This window comes from Phocoena sinus, chromosome 9, assembly GCF_008692025.1.
Source record: "Phocoena sinus isolate mPhoSin1 chromosome 9, mPhoSin1.pri, whole genome shotgun sequence".
In the NCBI taxonomy this organism is placed as follows: Eukaryota; Metazoa; Chordata; class Mammalia; order Artiodactyla; family Phocoenidae; genus Phocoena; species Phocoena sinus.
This window is the reverse complement of record NC_045771.1, coordinates 50,165,179-50,180,045: the sequence shown is the minus strand read 5'-3', so window position 1 is coordinate 50,180,045 and position 14,867 is coordinate 50,165,179. Positions and strand designations below refer to the sequence as shown.

Below are 14,867 nucleotides of genomic sequence, written 5' to 3'. Positions count from 1 at the left end.
ATTTCTGGCCGGTGTAAATCCTGCCTAAAAACTGAAAGAATAATTGAGTGATGGGGAGGGGGTGGCAGTATTAGTGATATAAGAATGGCAGGTAATTGTTGCCACTGGGTGTGATGGGCACCTGGGGGGCTTACTGTATTCTGCTTTCTGTTTATTTTATGTGCTTGAAATTTTCTATTATAAAGAAAATACAAAAACATCATGCATTTTGAAAGCCAGTAGGCCTGTCCTGCCTGCTGGAGTAATCTAGCCTTAAATGAACCATAAGTGAATCTCTCTTGCTCCCCTGCCCCACCCTCTCCCGGTCCCTCAGCCTGCACCAGGGGTGACTTGCAGGAGAAGCAGCTCCTTTTAAAAGCAAAGCCTGCAGGTTGGCGTTCATGCCCTTGTGTCCTAGGTGTTGAGGCTCCTGTTTAGAAACTGGTTATTTTCATACCCAGCTTCTCCTGGTGGGCAGTCACATTGCATGGCTGTTTCGACCACGTGGAGGACGCCTGCCCGTTTTCTAGCTGCCTCCCTGTCTTCTCCAGGGGCCTTCAGAAGTGAGTTTAGTCTATATCACATGTTATGGTGGAAAGTTTCCAGCACATATAATAAGGGGAGAGAGTGGAGATTGGATAATGGAGTCCCGTCCCTGTCACCAGCTTAACAGTCTTAGGTCATCTGTCACTCCCCCTGGCCCTCCCCTTATTATTTTGAAACAAGTCCCAGACATCATTTTCTTGTGATTCTTGTACCAGCTCTTTGCAGGCACTTAGCCAAGAGAAGAGGAAAGCCTGGTTTTGTTCCTCTCTCACTCTTCCCACAACCTTCATCAACTCCCAAAATCTTCTACAAATATTTTAGTGTACATCCCTAAAATATAAGGACTCTTCCAAACATCACCACAATGCCATTACCACATCTAAAAAAGACAACAAAAAATTGTTATCACCAAATATCCAGTCGGTGTTTAACCCCAATTATCTCATGATACGTTTTTTCTCAGTTGGTTTGTTGGACTCGCAGTCCAAGTAAGATCAGCGCCTTGCACTGTTGCTAGCTGTTCTGCCTGATACGGTGCTATTCAGACAGAGAGGAACTTGCTTTATTTGGGCGGCATGAGCTCTTCCCACCTCTGCTGTTCTCAACTATGTGAAGCAAGTGGGAGCCAGCATGGGTGGTTGTGCAGTTGGCATCCCCACCAAAGGCACGCTTCACCCCAGTGGCTCAAATGAAGAGTCTTCAGTGAATGACTCCTCACAGGAGCGGACCGGGATGTTGGGACACCCGGTGACTACCGGAGCCCAGCATACGGGGAGGAATGCCTGGGCTTCTCCCCCCCTCTCCCCAGCCCCCTCCAGTGTCCTGCTGCAGCCTCCCATTGGTGAAACTTGCTGGGAGCCCCGGAGTTTGCAGGGGTCAGCTTCTGGGGTACATGCGGGGACCTGGAGGGGCAAACAAGAATCAGTGCAGTGTCCAAGCGCTGGCTATCAAGTAAAAGCACCTGCAGCCAAACCCTGGTCCTGTCACTTACTAGCTCTGTGACTTAAAGCAAGTTGCTTAACCTCCCTGGACCTCAGTTTCCTCCTTTGTAAGAGGAGATAACAACAGTACCTACCTTACAGGGATGCCAAGCAACTTAAGTGAGATCATGTATGTGTTGCCTGGCCCACAGTGAGTGCTCAGTAAGTGTGAGCTCTAATTATTATAAACTGCTGCTAGATACCACCCGGGCCAGACAGGTCACAGTCTCTCTTTACCTGGCTCCTTGCTTCTCTCTAGACCTGATGACTCCAGCTTGCCTCCAGCCTAGAGATGGGCCTGAGAATTCTTTGGCCTTCACCCCTGTCCCTCTGATGTCATCCTTCTCATAGGCCCTGCACTGTTGTTTGTCTTTGAAGGTCCATCCAGCCCTGAAGGTCACAGCAGGTCTCAGTCCTTCCTACCCCAGATGACTAAATGAAAGGCCCAGCTAAGCCAGCTGGGACTGTTCACAAAGAGTGTTTTCAGGGTCAAATTCTCCATCATACCATTCAGGTCCCAATACAGTAGAGTAAGTACAGACTCAGAAATCATGTTGCCAGTTATCAGGAGCTTCAGAGACTTAGCAAAGAGAGCAGAAAAGCCCAGCTTTGCTTCTTTCTTTCTTCCCCTTCCCACTACCTTCATTGTCTCAGAAAACCTTCATGCCAGGCTCAGCTCTGCTCCCTGTGTTGGTGGCAAAGGTGAGTTCACAGCTGCAGGACAGGTGTCAGAAGTTTACAGCCCTGGTTACCAGGGGCGAAGGGTGGGGGGAGGCATAGTTAGGGAGTTTGGGATTGACATGTGCACCCTGCTATATTTTAAATAGATGACCAACGAGGACCTACTGTATAGCACAGGGAGCTCTGCTTAATATTCTGTAGTAACCTAAGTGGGAAAATAATTTGAAAAAGAATAGATACATGTATATGTATAACTGAATCACTCTGCTGTACGCCTGAAATGAATACAACGTTGTTAATCAACTATAATATATTGGGTTGGCCAAAAAGTTCGTTTGGTTAATGAATATGTTCGATAAAGTTCTTGGTGAAAATGAAGTGTGTTTTATTTTTACCTAAAACCAAATGAACTTTTTGGCCAACCCAATAAAATAAAAAAATTTTAAAGCTGTTTACAGCCCAGTAGGAAAGAAGAGACCCAAATAATTTTAATTTTACGTAGAGCAGAAGAAATGTCATAGGAGAAACCCTAGAAGCCATGGGATTTTAGAGACAGAAGAACCCAGTTTTAGCTAAGGGGCCCAAACTGAGAAGGTTCTGTATCCATGCAGAGGATGGGGTGGGTCAGCTCCCAACAGCCAGGGCTGTGGTGGGCAGGGCCTGCCTTACCAGCAGCTGCCGGTTCAGTACAAGTCCCTGGGTGTTTAGTTGTGATGAAACACCCCAGCTCACAAGTTTATGATGGCTTCCTGTGGTGAGCGTGGAAACTTTCTTCTTCTCCTTTTTTTTTTTAATTGAGTCCCAGCCCCACGAGAGTAAAAATCACCTACCTACACACAAATAAAAAGTAACCTAATAATGGGTTTAGCTAACCCATTCTTTAAGGGCAGGGGCCATAAATCTCCAGTATATACAACAGTGCTTATAAAACACGTGTACCGTCTATTTCAGTTCCATGTCATTGAGTTGAGGAAGACAGGAAAAGAAGAGAGCAAAGAGGTAGTAATTACTGGCTACTAAGGGCTGGACTCACTTTCTGTTGGGGTTTCGATTGAGTTGTCACCAGTTATTAATTGCAACTCTTCAGAATGAAAAAGCAGTAGAAAGGAGTAGTGATTAATGTCTGTACAGCATCTTAAAATGTATAAAATGCTTTTTCTCAACTAATTCCTTAAAATGTGAATTAGAAATATTACCCTTTCACATCACAGACACGGAAACTGAGGGTCAGAACGGGTCAAGGTCACATAGCTGGTATGAGTAGGATGGGCCTCTTTTACTCAGCCTGTTTTGGACCTGAGCCTTCCTAGCCGCAAGGCTTTCGTGGGGCCTTGCAGACTGTGCAAATTATACTATAAGTGCAATAGGCCGTTTTCACTTTCTAAATAGAAATATTATAATGTTGGACCTTCCACCCCTCCCTGCCTTGAGATCCTGGTGTCTGCACCCCTCTCCCCCCTGCAGATTACTGACTGTCACAAATTGGGTTCTCTGAGAAGGGGACTCTGAGCCCAAGTTTAGTGCGCAGGATGTTTCTAAGGGAATACCTTTGGGATTTACAGCTGCGGAAGGAAGTATAAGAAAGCACATTGGACAGAGGCAGAAGTGAAGCTGTGGAGCAGGCTGACAAAGCCAGGAGCTCTGGGGCTAAAGTGGCATATCACAGTTATCCCGTGATGGGCCGAGGTGGCCAGGCCTTTGGGCCCTCCCTGCTCAGTCCTTGGATGTGGGTGCCTTGGGAAGTGTGTGGCCCTGGGTGAGGTGGCCCTGGGTAGGCGAGGCATTCCGTAAAGGCCCAGCTTAGGGCTGTCGTCTGGGTTGCACAGCACCATGTGCGTTACGCTGACCTGGGGAAATTCTCGTCCGTCACTTCTTACTACACCTGTTGCTGTTGGCTTTATAGTAGGCTGTCAGTAAATGATTGTTGAATGAATAAGTGAAGGACTAGCTAAAAAAAATACTCACTGAATAACTAAGGCTGTGCAAGTTAAAGTATCTGTCTTCCCCAGGGCTTTGGCATTCAGTCAGTGCTTTTTATTCTTCCACCAAGATTCTTGACAGTCACGCGGTCTTCTTCCCCTGTGCCCTCGTAGATAGGGTGGCCATTGGGACAGTCTTGATTTATGCCTGTTGTCCAGCTTAATTGTTAATAGCACCCTCTTACCTTCTCAGAAATGGACTGGTTTGGGTGATATATCATATAGCCACTTATTCACGGACGCTTGGAGTGTCAGAAAGGGCCCTCTTCTGAAACCAGGCTTTCAGCACTGGGGTGACTCGCCCCAGCTCTCACGCTGCCTCTTCTGCCCCTTGCTGTGTGGCTGCAGAGGAAGCTCAGATTCCTGCTCTGACTGTGACTTTCCTCCCTTGGCCCTTTTGCTCCTCATGCCTCCATCCTTAGGCGTACTCAGGCATTCTCTCCCCTATTGTCTTCATAGTCACCACTTGTTTCATATGTGCATCGATCGGAGACTGAATGGGAGAAGGTGAGTAAAAATTTTATGCTACTACTGATCAAGACTAAGACCCAGATAGGAAAATGGAAAAGACCACAAATAGTTCACAGAAAAGGAAATAAAAATGCTTTCAAACTTGTGAAAGATGTTCAACCTCATTCATAATAAGAGAAATAGACATTAAAACTACAGCGAGATGCCAGTTTTCATCTATCACACTGGCACTTTTGTTAGTAGGATTATTGTAAGTTACCACAAACGTTCCATCAAATGAAAAATACAAGTTATCTGTTGACCTAGCATACATTCTAGGAATTTATTCTACTTGCACATGAGTGCAAATAAGTGTGTGTGAGGATATTTTAGTATCTTTTTTTTTTTTAAGAAATGACTGGAAACATCTAAATATCCATCATTAAGAAACCAATCAAATACGTTATGGTAACAGGAATGTATTCATTTCTCTCCTCTGTACACAGCTCTTTCTCTTTTTTTAGATCTCAGCTAAAATATCACCTCCCCTGAGAGGCTTTCCCTAACCAGTCTTTTATTATTATTTTTATTTATTTTTATTTTTTTTCCTAACCAGTCTTTTAAAGGAGGGCCCCCTCTTCTCTCTTTCACTTGCCATAACTTGCAAATTTTCTTAGTTCACTTGTATTTTGAGCTCCCTCTCCCTTTAGAATGTAAGCTCTGAAGGGGCAGTCTAGAATTCTTTTTTCACTATTGTATCCCCAGCATCTATCAATAGCATAGTATTGGGTTGGCCAAAAAATTTATTTGGATTTTTCCATAACATCTTACGAAAAACCCGAACAAACTTTTTGGCCAACCCAATATTTGGCACTTAATATGTATTGATTGAATGAACGACTTTAAAAAAGACTTGAATCTCAAATAAAACTGCATGTTATCCTTATTGGTGAAACATTAAAATAAAAATAAAGAATGTCAGGTGTGATCATGTGATTTAGTGTGTATTTGGTCCTCATCTCCCCCTCAGTCCCCATTTGGCAGAGCTATCAAAGACCTTGGAATTTCCTAAGCATTAAGAGCAATGGGAGCAACTTTTGTTACAGTATTTGGTCTTTCAGTCCTCAGTTCCTGAAATAGCTCCAGAGCCATAAAAGTGAAAGGAGTGTCTTCCTCTTCATAACATGCCCCTTCTAACCACACCTGACTTATGTTAATGAGGTGACTTTTGGAGAGCCCCCTAAGGATGGGGGCTGGTTGCCAGGGGAACCAACCAAGTGATGAGAGGGTTGGAATTTTAAACCCCATCTCCCAGACCTCTGGGGAAGCAACTGAAGACTGAGTTAAGTCACTAATAGCCAATCATTTGATCAACCATGCCTGTGTAATGAAGCCTCCATAAAAAACCAGAAGGGAAAAAAAAAAAAACAAAACCAGAAGGGTGGGGTTTGGAGATCTTTCAGGTTGGGGAACACGTGGAGGTGCTGGAAGAGTGGTGCAAGGCATGGAGGCTCTGTGCCCCTTCCCACAATCCTTGCTCTTAGGCATCTGTTTGTTCCTGAGTTTTGTCCTTTTGTAATAAGATGGTAATCTAGTAAGTAAACTGTTTTCCTGAGATCTGTGGGCCACTCTAGCAAATTAAACTGGAGGAGGAGGGATTGTGGGGACCTTTTATTTATAGGCACTTGGTGGGAGGCACAGGTGACAACCTGGACTTGGAATTAACCTCTGAAGGGGGAGGTGGCGTCTTTGAGACCGAGCCCTTAAGCTATGGGATCTGATATTATCCCCAATTAGATGGTGTCAGAACTGAGTTAAATTATAGGACACCCAGCTGATGTCACAGAATTGCTAGGTGTATGGAAGACCCACACATCCGGTGTCAGAAGTGAAGTAGTGAAGTAGTAGACTATTGAGAATAGAGGGGCGAAGAGTGTTCTCTTTTACGTCAGGTATCACCATTGTTATTGAAGAGTATTCTGGAAGCATGATCAAAGCAACTAGACAAGAAAATGAAATAAATTTAAATGTTGGGAAGGAAGAGGTGAAAATAATTAGTAAAGCAGTTGATATGACTATATATACTTTGGGGGAAAAATAAAGATGAACAGAAATTATAATGGAAGAATAGTTTTCCTGAGTCTACCTTTTGCTGTTGCCCTGGCCAAAGTGATTTTGCTATGTAGGGATTTTTGGGATAGCTTTAATCAGATATAATTTCAAACTTTAAAGTCGTAAGAATAGTATATATCCCTTACTTAGATTTACCTATTGTTTACATTTTGCCCCGTTTGAGTTACCTATTTATAATTACATCTCTATACACATATAATTATTTCATTCTGAAACATTTAAGGATGAATTGAAGCTATTGTGTATAGTATTTCCTACAAAATGATTTTTTCTATAACCAATTAATCAAAATCAGGAAAATTTAACATAAGCTTAAGACTATAATCTGTTGTCCATATTCAGATTTTATCTATTGCCCCAGTAACGTCCTGTGTAAACTACTTTTTCTCCTGGGTCTGCATCTAACCCAAGATCACACATTGCATTTAGTTCTCAAATCTCGTAAGTTATCTTTAATCTGGAAAAGGTATTTCAGTTCTTGACCTTTAAGTTTTGGAAGAGCATCAATCAGTTATTTTGTAAAGTGGCTCCCAATTTTGATTTATCTGATGTTTCCTCGTTACACTGAGATGCTGAATACCACAGACGTGGTATTGTATCCTTCATATCGTATCAGGAGGCATCTTGGTTTATCACCGTATTGTGATGATAGATTTGACCACTTGGTTTAGATGGTGTTTGCCAGGTTTCTCCTAAAGTGTTATCTTTTTCTTTGTGTTTAAAAAGTAATCTGTGGAGTGACGCTTTGAGACTGTTGATCTTATTTTCATCAAATTTTTATTCCCTAATTTTAGCGTTCATTTATGATTTTTTTTTTATTTTTTGGCTGCGTTGGGCCTTTGTTGCTGCACGCCGGCTTTTCTCTCTAGCTGTAGTGAGCGGGGGCTGCTACTGTTCATTGTGGTGCGTGGGCTTCTTATTTTGCAGTGGCTTCTCTTGTGGAGCATGGGCTCTAGGCATGTTGGCTTCAGCAGTTGTGGTGCATGGGCACACTTGCGGCGTGCAGGCTTTATAGGGTGTGCGGGCTTCAGTAGTTGTGGCTCACGGGCTCTAGAGCGCAGGCTCAGTAGTTGTGGCACACAGTCTTAGTTGTTCCGTGGCATGTGGGATCTTTCTGGACCAGGGCTTGAACCTGTGTCCCCTGCATTGGCAGGCGGATTCTTTACCACTGTGCCACCAGGCAAGTCCTTTAACCTATTTTCTGCTTCTTGCCATGTGATTTGTAGTCGTACAGAATTTCTCTACCTTCCGTTCTCCTCTTCCCGAGTTTTTAGGCAGGCCCATCTTACATACTTTTGTTACCAAACTCTCATACACTCTAAAAGTTTGATCAGTTTCCTTATGGGCTTGATCTAGTTGTGTATTAGCCACCTGTTCCCTCTGTTATTGTTTATTTATATATTGTTAAAGATAACATTCTTATGTTTGCAAGTTCATGTGTGTCTCCACATGTGTTAACTCAAATATTACAGATTAAGGGGACCCTGCTTCATGGCTCTAAAATAGATCATGTGAATTAGAGATAAGAAGCTCCAGTGCCCACCAACAGCAAATTTATTTGTAAACAAAGTTAGCTGCCTCAGGAATCTAGAATTTTGAGTTAGATTTTCTTAAGGTTCAACAAAAGAAACCTTCCCTTGGCAAAAGACTGAGGTTAAAGAGTGATGACCAGTCTACCTTTTCCTTTCTTCCCTGAATTTAGATAGGAATCAGTGTTTTAATTGCAGGAAAGAGCAAGACTATGGTATCTCACCCATCAGAAATCAGATCCCTACCAAAGTCTTAGGGTGTTGTGTTTGGGAGTTCATCTATTCAACAGCTATTACTAAGGGTCTACTGTGTGCCAGGCTCAGGGGTAGGCAGTGGGCATACAGCAGGAACCAAGCAGAGTCCCTGCCCGCAGGGAATCTGCATACTAGTCGGATAGACAACAAACAAATAAATATATCAGCTGGTGCTAAATGCTATCGGAAAAAAAATAAAGCAAGATAAAAGAGACAGATGACTCTTAGAGGATTTTGCTCTCCGGAGGAGCAGAAAAATGGGATGGGATCTAAAGAGTAATGTGGGACCAAGGGAGGGACTTTTCAAGATGGGAGGTGTTATTGTGTGTTAGTAGGCTGATGGGAATCAGCTGATAGACAAGAAACAACTTGACGCAGAAAAGAGGACAGGGTAGCAGAAGCAATGTTCTTGAGCACACGAGCTCCTTGTGATCAAGTACTTGAACGGAGAGATCATTTGAGGCAGGAAGACTAGCATCCAGTGTCAAGAGGGAGGCTGAGTTTGTTGTATAGTTTGGTACAGTGAACAGAGAAGCAAGTAAAACCAAGTGGGCCACCAGCACATCAACTTCCTTTTCTGTTCTTGCATTGATTTCTCTCCTTGTTTCTGGCATCTGTGGATTTCCATTTCTTTGACCTTCACTTTTTTTTTGTTAAGATGAACACTAATGTGGTTTAGAGTGGGGGGCAGTGGTGCTGTCCTTGAGTTATTAGTCCAGTGTGTTTTGTTGCTGGAAGAAATTAAAAATAGATCCTTTGAAAGGATTTAAGAGGCCTTGATGTTATGTTACAGGGGAAACATTATACAGAGAACTTTTAATATAATTGAAAGTATCAGAATATACAGTATATGCTAAATAATAACTATTTGAATGTTCAGAAAAATTCTCTTGCCTTTTGTCTCCTCAAAGGTGGAAGGACTCATCTGCGTAAATAGGTATAGTTGAAAATATCAGAGATGCTAGTTTAAGCTTTATTGTTAACTTTATTTTTTCAAAATAAAAATATATTTACCTTTTTCCTGATTGTAAAAGAAATACATGTTTGTTGTAAAATATTCAAACAGTACAGAAATGTATAAAGTGAAGTCAGCTCTTCTAACCCACCCTGAAGTCCAGGGGCTTTATAAAGGCATATAATTTTAATTACCCAGATCAGAACAGCCTGTCTCACAGTGAGTTCTTAAAAAGGACAGGACACAAAACTGACCTTTGTTTCAGAATTAAATGTTTGATAACGTAGCTTTTGACTTGTGCGTTTTCCTGATCACTGAGCAGTTAAGTACACAACGGTTTTAAAGATTTGACTTAATTGATGAAACGCGGATTTGTACTTAGCACATTTTGGGGTCCTTTTATAGGAGAATGAGGTACTAAGAGCTGTGGATCACAGGTCCCAGCATGAGGAAAATGAGCAAAGAGCATCAACCCAGAGGGAGAAATCACTACAGCAGAAGAATGAAGATGAAAATAAAGTAGCAGATAAACCTGCCTGGGAAGCAGAAAAGACCTCTGAACCTAGAAACGAGGTAAGCAAGTTAGAATATCCTGGCCGTACCATTTTGGCTTTAAGGTAGATTTTACGGCTTTTGATAGTTTGTGTTGAGAATGAATTTTGTATATGTATGCCTTACCGTTAAGTAAATCTGATATATGAAAATACATGTTTTTATAAAACTGTGGATGTGGTTATTTGGTTGACAAAGGAATCAGTCCACAGAACATTACATCTGGTTAAACTCACAGACACCCATCCAGAAACTTGCTAGCAGGTTTTGTTGTGTTTGCAAGGGATAAAGAGATGGCTGGCATCCTGAACCCAGGAATCTTCAACCAGCCAACCATTTGCAGAAGCAGCCAGGTTGGCCCCTGCAGGCATTATCACCCTCAGTCAGCTGGGACTCGGGCGCAAGTCCTCACTCAGTCTCCTGGTATGCCATGCTGAAGGGGCAGTCCAGGAGCCCACTTTGCATCTTTGACCAGGCCGAGTAGGATAACCTCCTTGGCTCCTTTCTATAACCACACTCACCAGCAGTGAAAAGGGTGTGTAGAAAGATGAACTCCAGAAGCTAGGCTGAAGGGATGGATTCTTCCTGTAGCCTGTGCTTTCTCCCTTCTTTCACTTGGAACATAATTCTGCTCAGCCCTGCTGAGGTCATAGCCCACAAGCCTGGCAAACAAATGCTCCAGACGGGTCTGGAGGTTCCACAGACCTTTAGCCACTTGACACTTACCCGGGCACCCTTGCAGGTCTTGCCCTGATGGGTCTCTCAGCCCTGAACTGCCCCAGGTGGCATTTGGGCCATGCCTTGGCCCTTCTCAGACAGCCCACCATCATTGTAGCCTTACCTATGTAACATCACACCGAACATCACGATTGACAGTGGAGTTAGAAAACAGCTCTGCTCCCTTTGCCCACCCACCACGCCCCCCACCCCCTACCCCCTCCAGCCTGTTCTAAGCTGTTCTAGGGACAGACCCTGTGACTTCTAGATAATAAGACAAAAATTTCTCTCCGGTCATCCCAGTGCAGCAGTTGATAAATATAACCAGTGTTAAAAACTGAACTGAAATTTAGTTTTTCCCCACCTATCCCTGCTGCAGCCTCAAAGCCTGGCTGAGTGGAAAGGGGTGTGTGTGGCCAGCTTCTCTTCTTCCCCAGTTCTTCCTCCCTTGCTTGTACAGCCAGCCGTCTTGGAGCTGAAGGTGTGATGGGTGGTAGGAGCTTAGGAAAGGTGTTCCTTGACTGGTGCCAGCCTGAAACTGTTTTCCCTGGACTGTAGGATGTTATTTAGAACTGCTTCTCTGTTGGATGGGCTCTTTCACATCACAGGTTCTTTGGAGAGACCCCACCGCCCAGCTGGGAGTCCTTCACCTGCTCTTCTCTTCACAAGGACACATGCACCCCCACCTCCAGGTGGCCTCTCAACCACGTGCTGGCCCTGGAAACCTGCACCTCACCACCTTTATCAGTCCAATCACTTCTCTAACAAGCCCTTGCTTGGCCTCTTGCCCTCATTTTTCAGGCAAGCTCTGGCTGCATATCTGCTGTGTTCCCTAAACACACCATGTTTCTATGTGGTTTCTAAGTCCCTTTTTGCTAGTCTCACAGTGGGGAGCTCACCCCAAGGAACCCTCCCATTTTCACTTTACCTCTCAGGCTGTTCAACACTTTTATGACCTACAGTTGAGGATCCCATTGCAGCCTGGCATTTCACTGTGAAATGCAGGTGTTTCCATCTGCCTCTGCTCTTACCCACTGTTGTTCTCCCCAGGCCTTGTGTTTTCCTTGTAATTCATGTACCTTCCTGTGGCTTTACCACCTGCTTATACACACACATCAGTGCCAGTGAACACTGAAAGAACCATATTTGTTTTGAAGGAGACATTTCAGCTCACTTTCCTGAATGCCTCCCAAGTTTTTTTGAGGCAAAAGATGTTTTTACGAGTCTCTTTACCACTTCACTGTGTATAGATTTATGCTCTTGGTTATGTCTTTGCAATTACACCCCTTCACCAGACTTCCCAGAAAAGTAGCAACTGTGTTCTCTAGAATTACCTATAGTAACTAAGGTAGTTACTATCACTGCTAGATAACAGGCACTCGTTAAATAATAATGAAGAGATAGATGAAGTAGGGAGCTTTCCTCAGAATTTAAAATTTGACTTGAGACAAACATCAATTTGAACAAAACCTTCTAGAAACACATCACTTAGAACATGACATGACAATTATATACATTTCTTGTAGAAGCGTCTAACAACGCGTCTGCTCTCGTACTGAGATATGTTACTTAGGAGGGAGTTGTCTGTGACCAAAGTGAATCACTAGCATTTGAAAATACCTAGGATGACTGACATAATTCACTCTTTAACAGTAAGTTCTTTCTAGCCCCACTGCAAGCCTGGACTTGGCTAACTGTTAATGAAGTAAAATACACAGTATATATAGGAATATATACTGCTCTGAAGGTACTTTCCTCTCACTAAAGACAAGTTGAATTTATATATTGCTTTATCTTTTAAAAGGTATAAACTCCTAGTGATCTCTGTTCAAAATGCAGTGAATTCTTGAGGAAAAATAGAACTGTTTGTATTTTATGTGAAGATTTAGGAAGGAGGATGACTGCAAACAGAATGCTGTCCATAGTTAAAGCCCTCAAGTAGAAGGCATCAGCCCGTGAGATTCTGAAGAGAAGTGAATGAGATTTTTTTTAAGAGGTAAAGGCAGTTAAACTTAAGGGAAACACAAAGAAAGAAGGAAGCCCCCCCCCCCCCATGGACTAGCAGTTACCTGAAGCCACCACAGCCAATACCACCCTCAAGAGCAGAAAGGGGAGAAATACAGCTCGATGAGGTGTCTAAGGGACTCTGTCACACCTTGCACCCTCCCATCTCTTGCCTCTGTCTCCTGTGGATCACCCAGGGGGCTAGCTCCTCAGACCTCTATCTCCAGGGGCACTGAAGAGGAAAACAGGTATCTAATGAAACACATCTTTGACTAAGGATCAGTCCATAATTCATTTTAAGCAGAATGATCTTCATACATCATATTTGTATGTTCTACATATTAAGGGTTTCTTTTCTATGAAGTGTTATTTATTTACCTCCAGTTAAGGATTGTTTTTGCAGGAATGCAGATTTGTGCTGATGTTGTTACTCATTCTCACACACTTGTGACCATCAGGCAGATTTTGGTCAATGGCTGGCCAGGACTGATGAATCAGGTTTATGAAATTTCTTAACTAGGAATCATTTTAAATAATCCAACTGGTGAAGAAGTCTGCTACCCACTAAGAATGTAAGAATGTGTCGTTTGCCGGTTAAAGAAGAACAAGAAATCTTATTAACCAGTTTACCTTAAGTAAGTCCTATAGCATCCATAGAAATAGAAGCCTTGAAAACATGGCTTCATAGAACCCAAGGTATTTTACAGAGAAAGAAACCCCTAAAGTAAAAAGTTGGGGATGGCAGTTACACACAGCACGAGTCAGGAATATGAACTTGCTAACATGTAAAGACATCCCTTTGACACATCAGATGCACAAATCCTGGATAAGACAGAATGCATAATATCTTCACATGTATAAGTGAACTCAAAAGCAAGACACAGAACTCTACAGATACAAGCAGCAAAGAGGGATCTCAAAATCCAGAATTTAAGACAATCAGGCACCAAGGCTGAAGAGTCCCCAAGAAGAACTGGTCCTTGCAGAGAAAAGTATAAAACCTGGATCATAAACCCTTGGTATGTGTCACTGCTATAGAAACTGTTCTCAACAAAGACGAGCTCACCTTTACATATAAAAAGAAAAAAGTGATAGAATACAAAAACCTAAATTATTTCTAATAGGAGTCCCAGGAGAGGCAGGGAAGTATGAAGGAGAAGCAGTATTCAGAGAGTTTATGGCAGAATATATCCAAAATTAAAATGATCTTATGTCTCAGAGGAATACAGAGTCCCAAGCAGAGTAAGTTAAATCCCAGACATATCACAGTGAAATGGCAGGGCAACAAAGACTAAGAAAAAAAATCTTTAAAACTACCCAAGAGAAAAAAAGATTAGCTGTTATAAAATGACAGACCGATAGCATATCAGTAGTAATAAATGCCATAAGACAGGGCTGAAGGAAAACATTAAGCTTGAGAGATAAACTATCACTTAAGACTAAAGAGTTCCTGGAGCCACTCCAGAGAACTATCAAAGTAATTATTTCAACAAACTTAAACCCTTCAACAAACTTAAACCCTTAAGGCAGGAGACATAGCAATAACAAGAAGTTGACAGAACTTTGGTAACTCTAAATATCTTGTTATCAATTTGGAAAGTTGGGTGGAGAGGGACACATAAGGTGGAACTAAGAATATAAGCTAAAGACATAAGATGAAGAACGGTTAGGGCAGGAATAGAGGAGTCATCAAGTTAAAGGTTGTTTACAGCAGGATGTTAAAATACTAAGTACTAAAAAAGGAATAGAACGTAAAAATTTCAAACTAGAGATAAAAATCCAGCATGGATGTTAACACCTGGTTACCCTTTCCAGATTAAGCCTAAAAGCCCCAGTCAACCACTTCAGTTGTTTAAGTGAATGATGCACCTTCTTTTTCTAGATACATCGAAATGGAACAGACACATTTTTCTCTCTGGAAGACTTATTTCAGTTGCTTTCATCACAGCCTGAAAATCCACTGGAGGTAATGGGAATCTTGGCTTTTATCCTTGCAGGAAAAATATCTGCAGTGATCTCTCTGTGAATAAACACAACCTTATTACCTAGGATACATAGCAGTTTAAACTAATACTTAGATAACGGTTTCTAGTGCATTATTTAAGCA

The 14,867-nt window shown here is 42.5% G+C and overlaps 1 protein-coding gene across 1 annotated transcript in view; it reads left to right on the top strand.

Annotated features, from left to right (window-relative positions):
- Positions 1 to 14,867, top strand: part of NFE2L3 (nuclear factor, erythroid 2 like 3) — a 38,197-nt gene that overhangs the window by 14,926 nt on the left and 8,404 nt on the right. The window contains exons 3-4 of the mRNA XM_032642412.1: positions 9,893 to 10,060; positions 14,643 to 14,726. Of these exons, the coding sequence (XP_032498303.1) occupies positions 9,893 to 10,060; positions 14,643 to 14,726 (252 nt within the window). The remainder of the gene's footprint in view (positions 1 to 9,892; positions 10,061 to 14,642; positions 14,727 to 14,867) is intronic.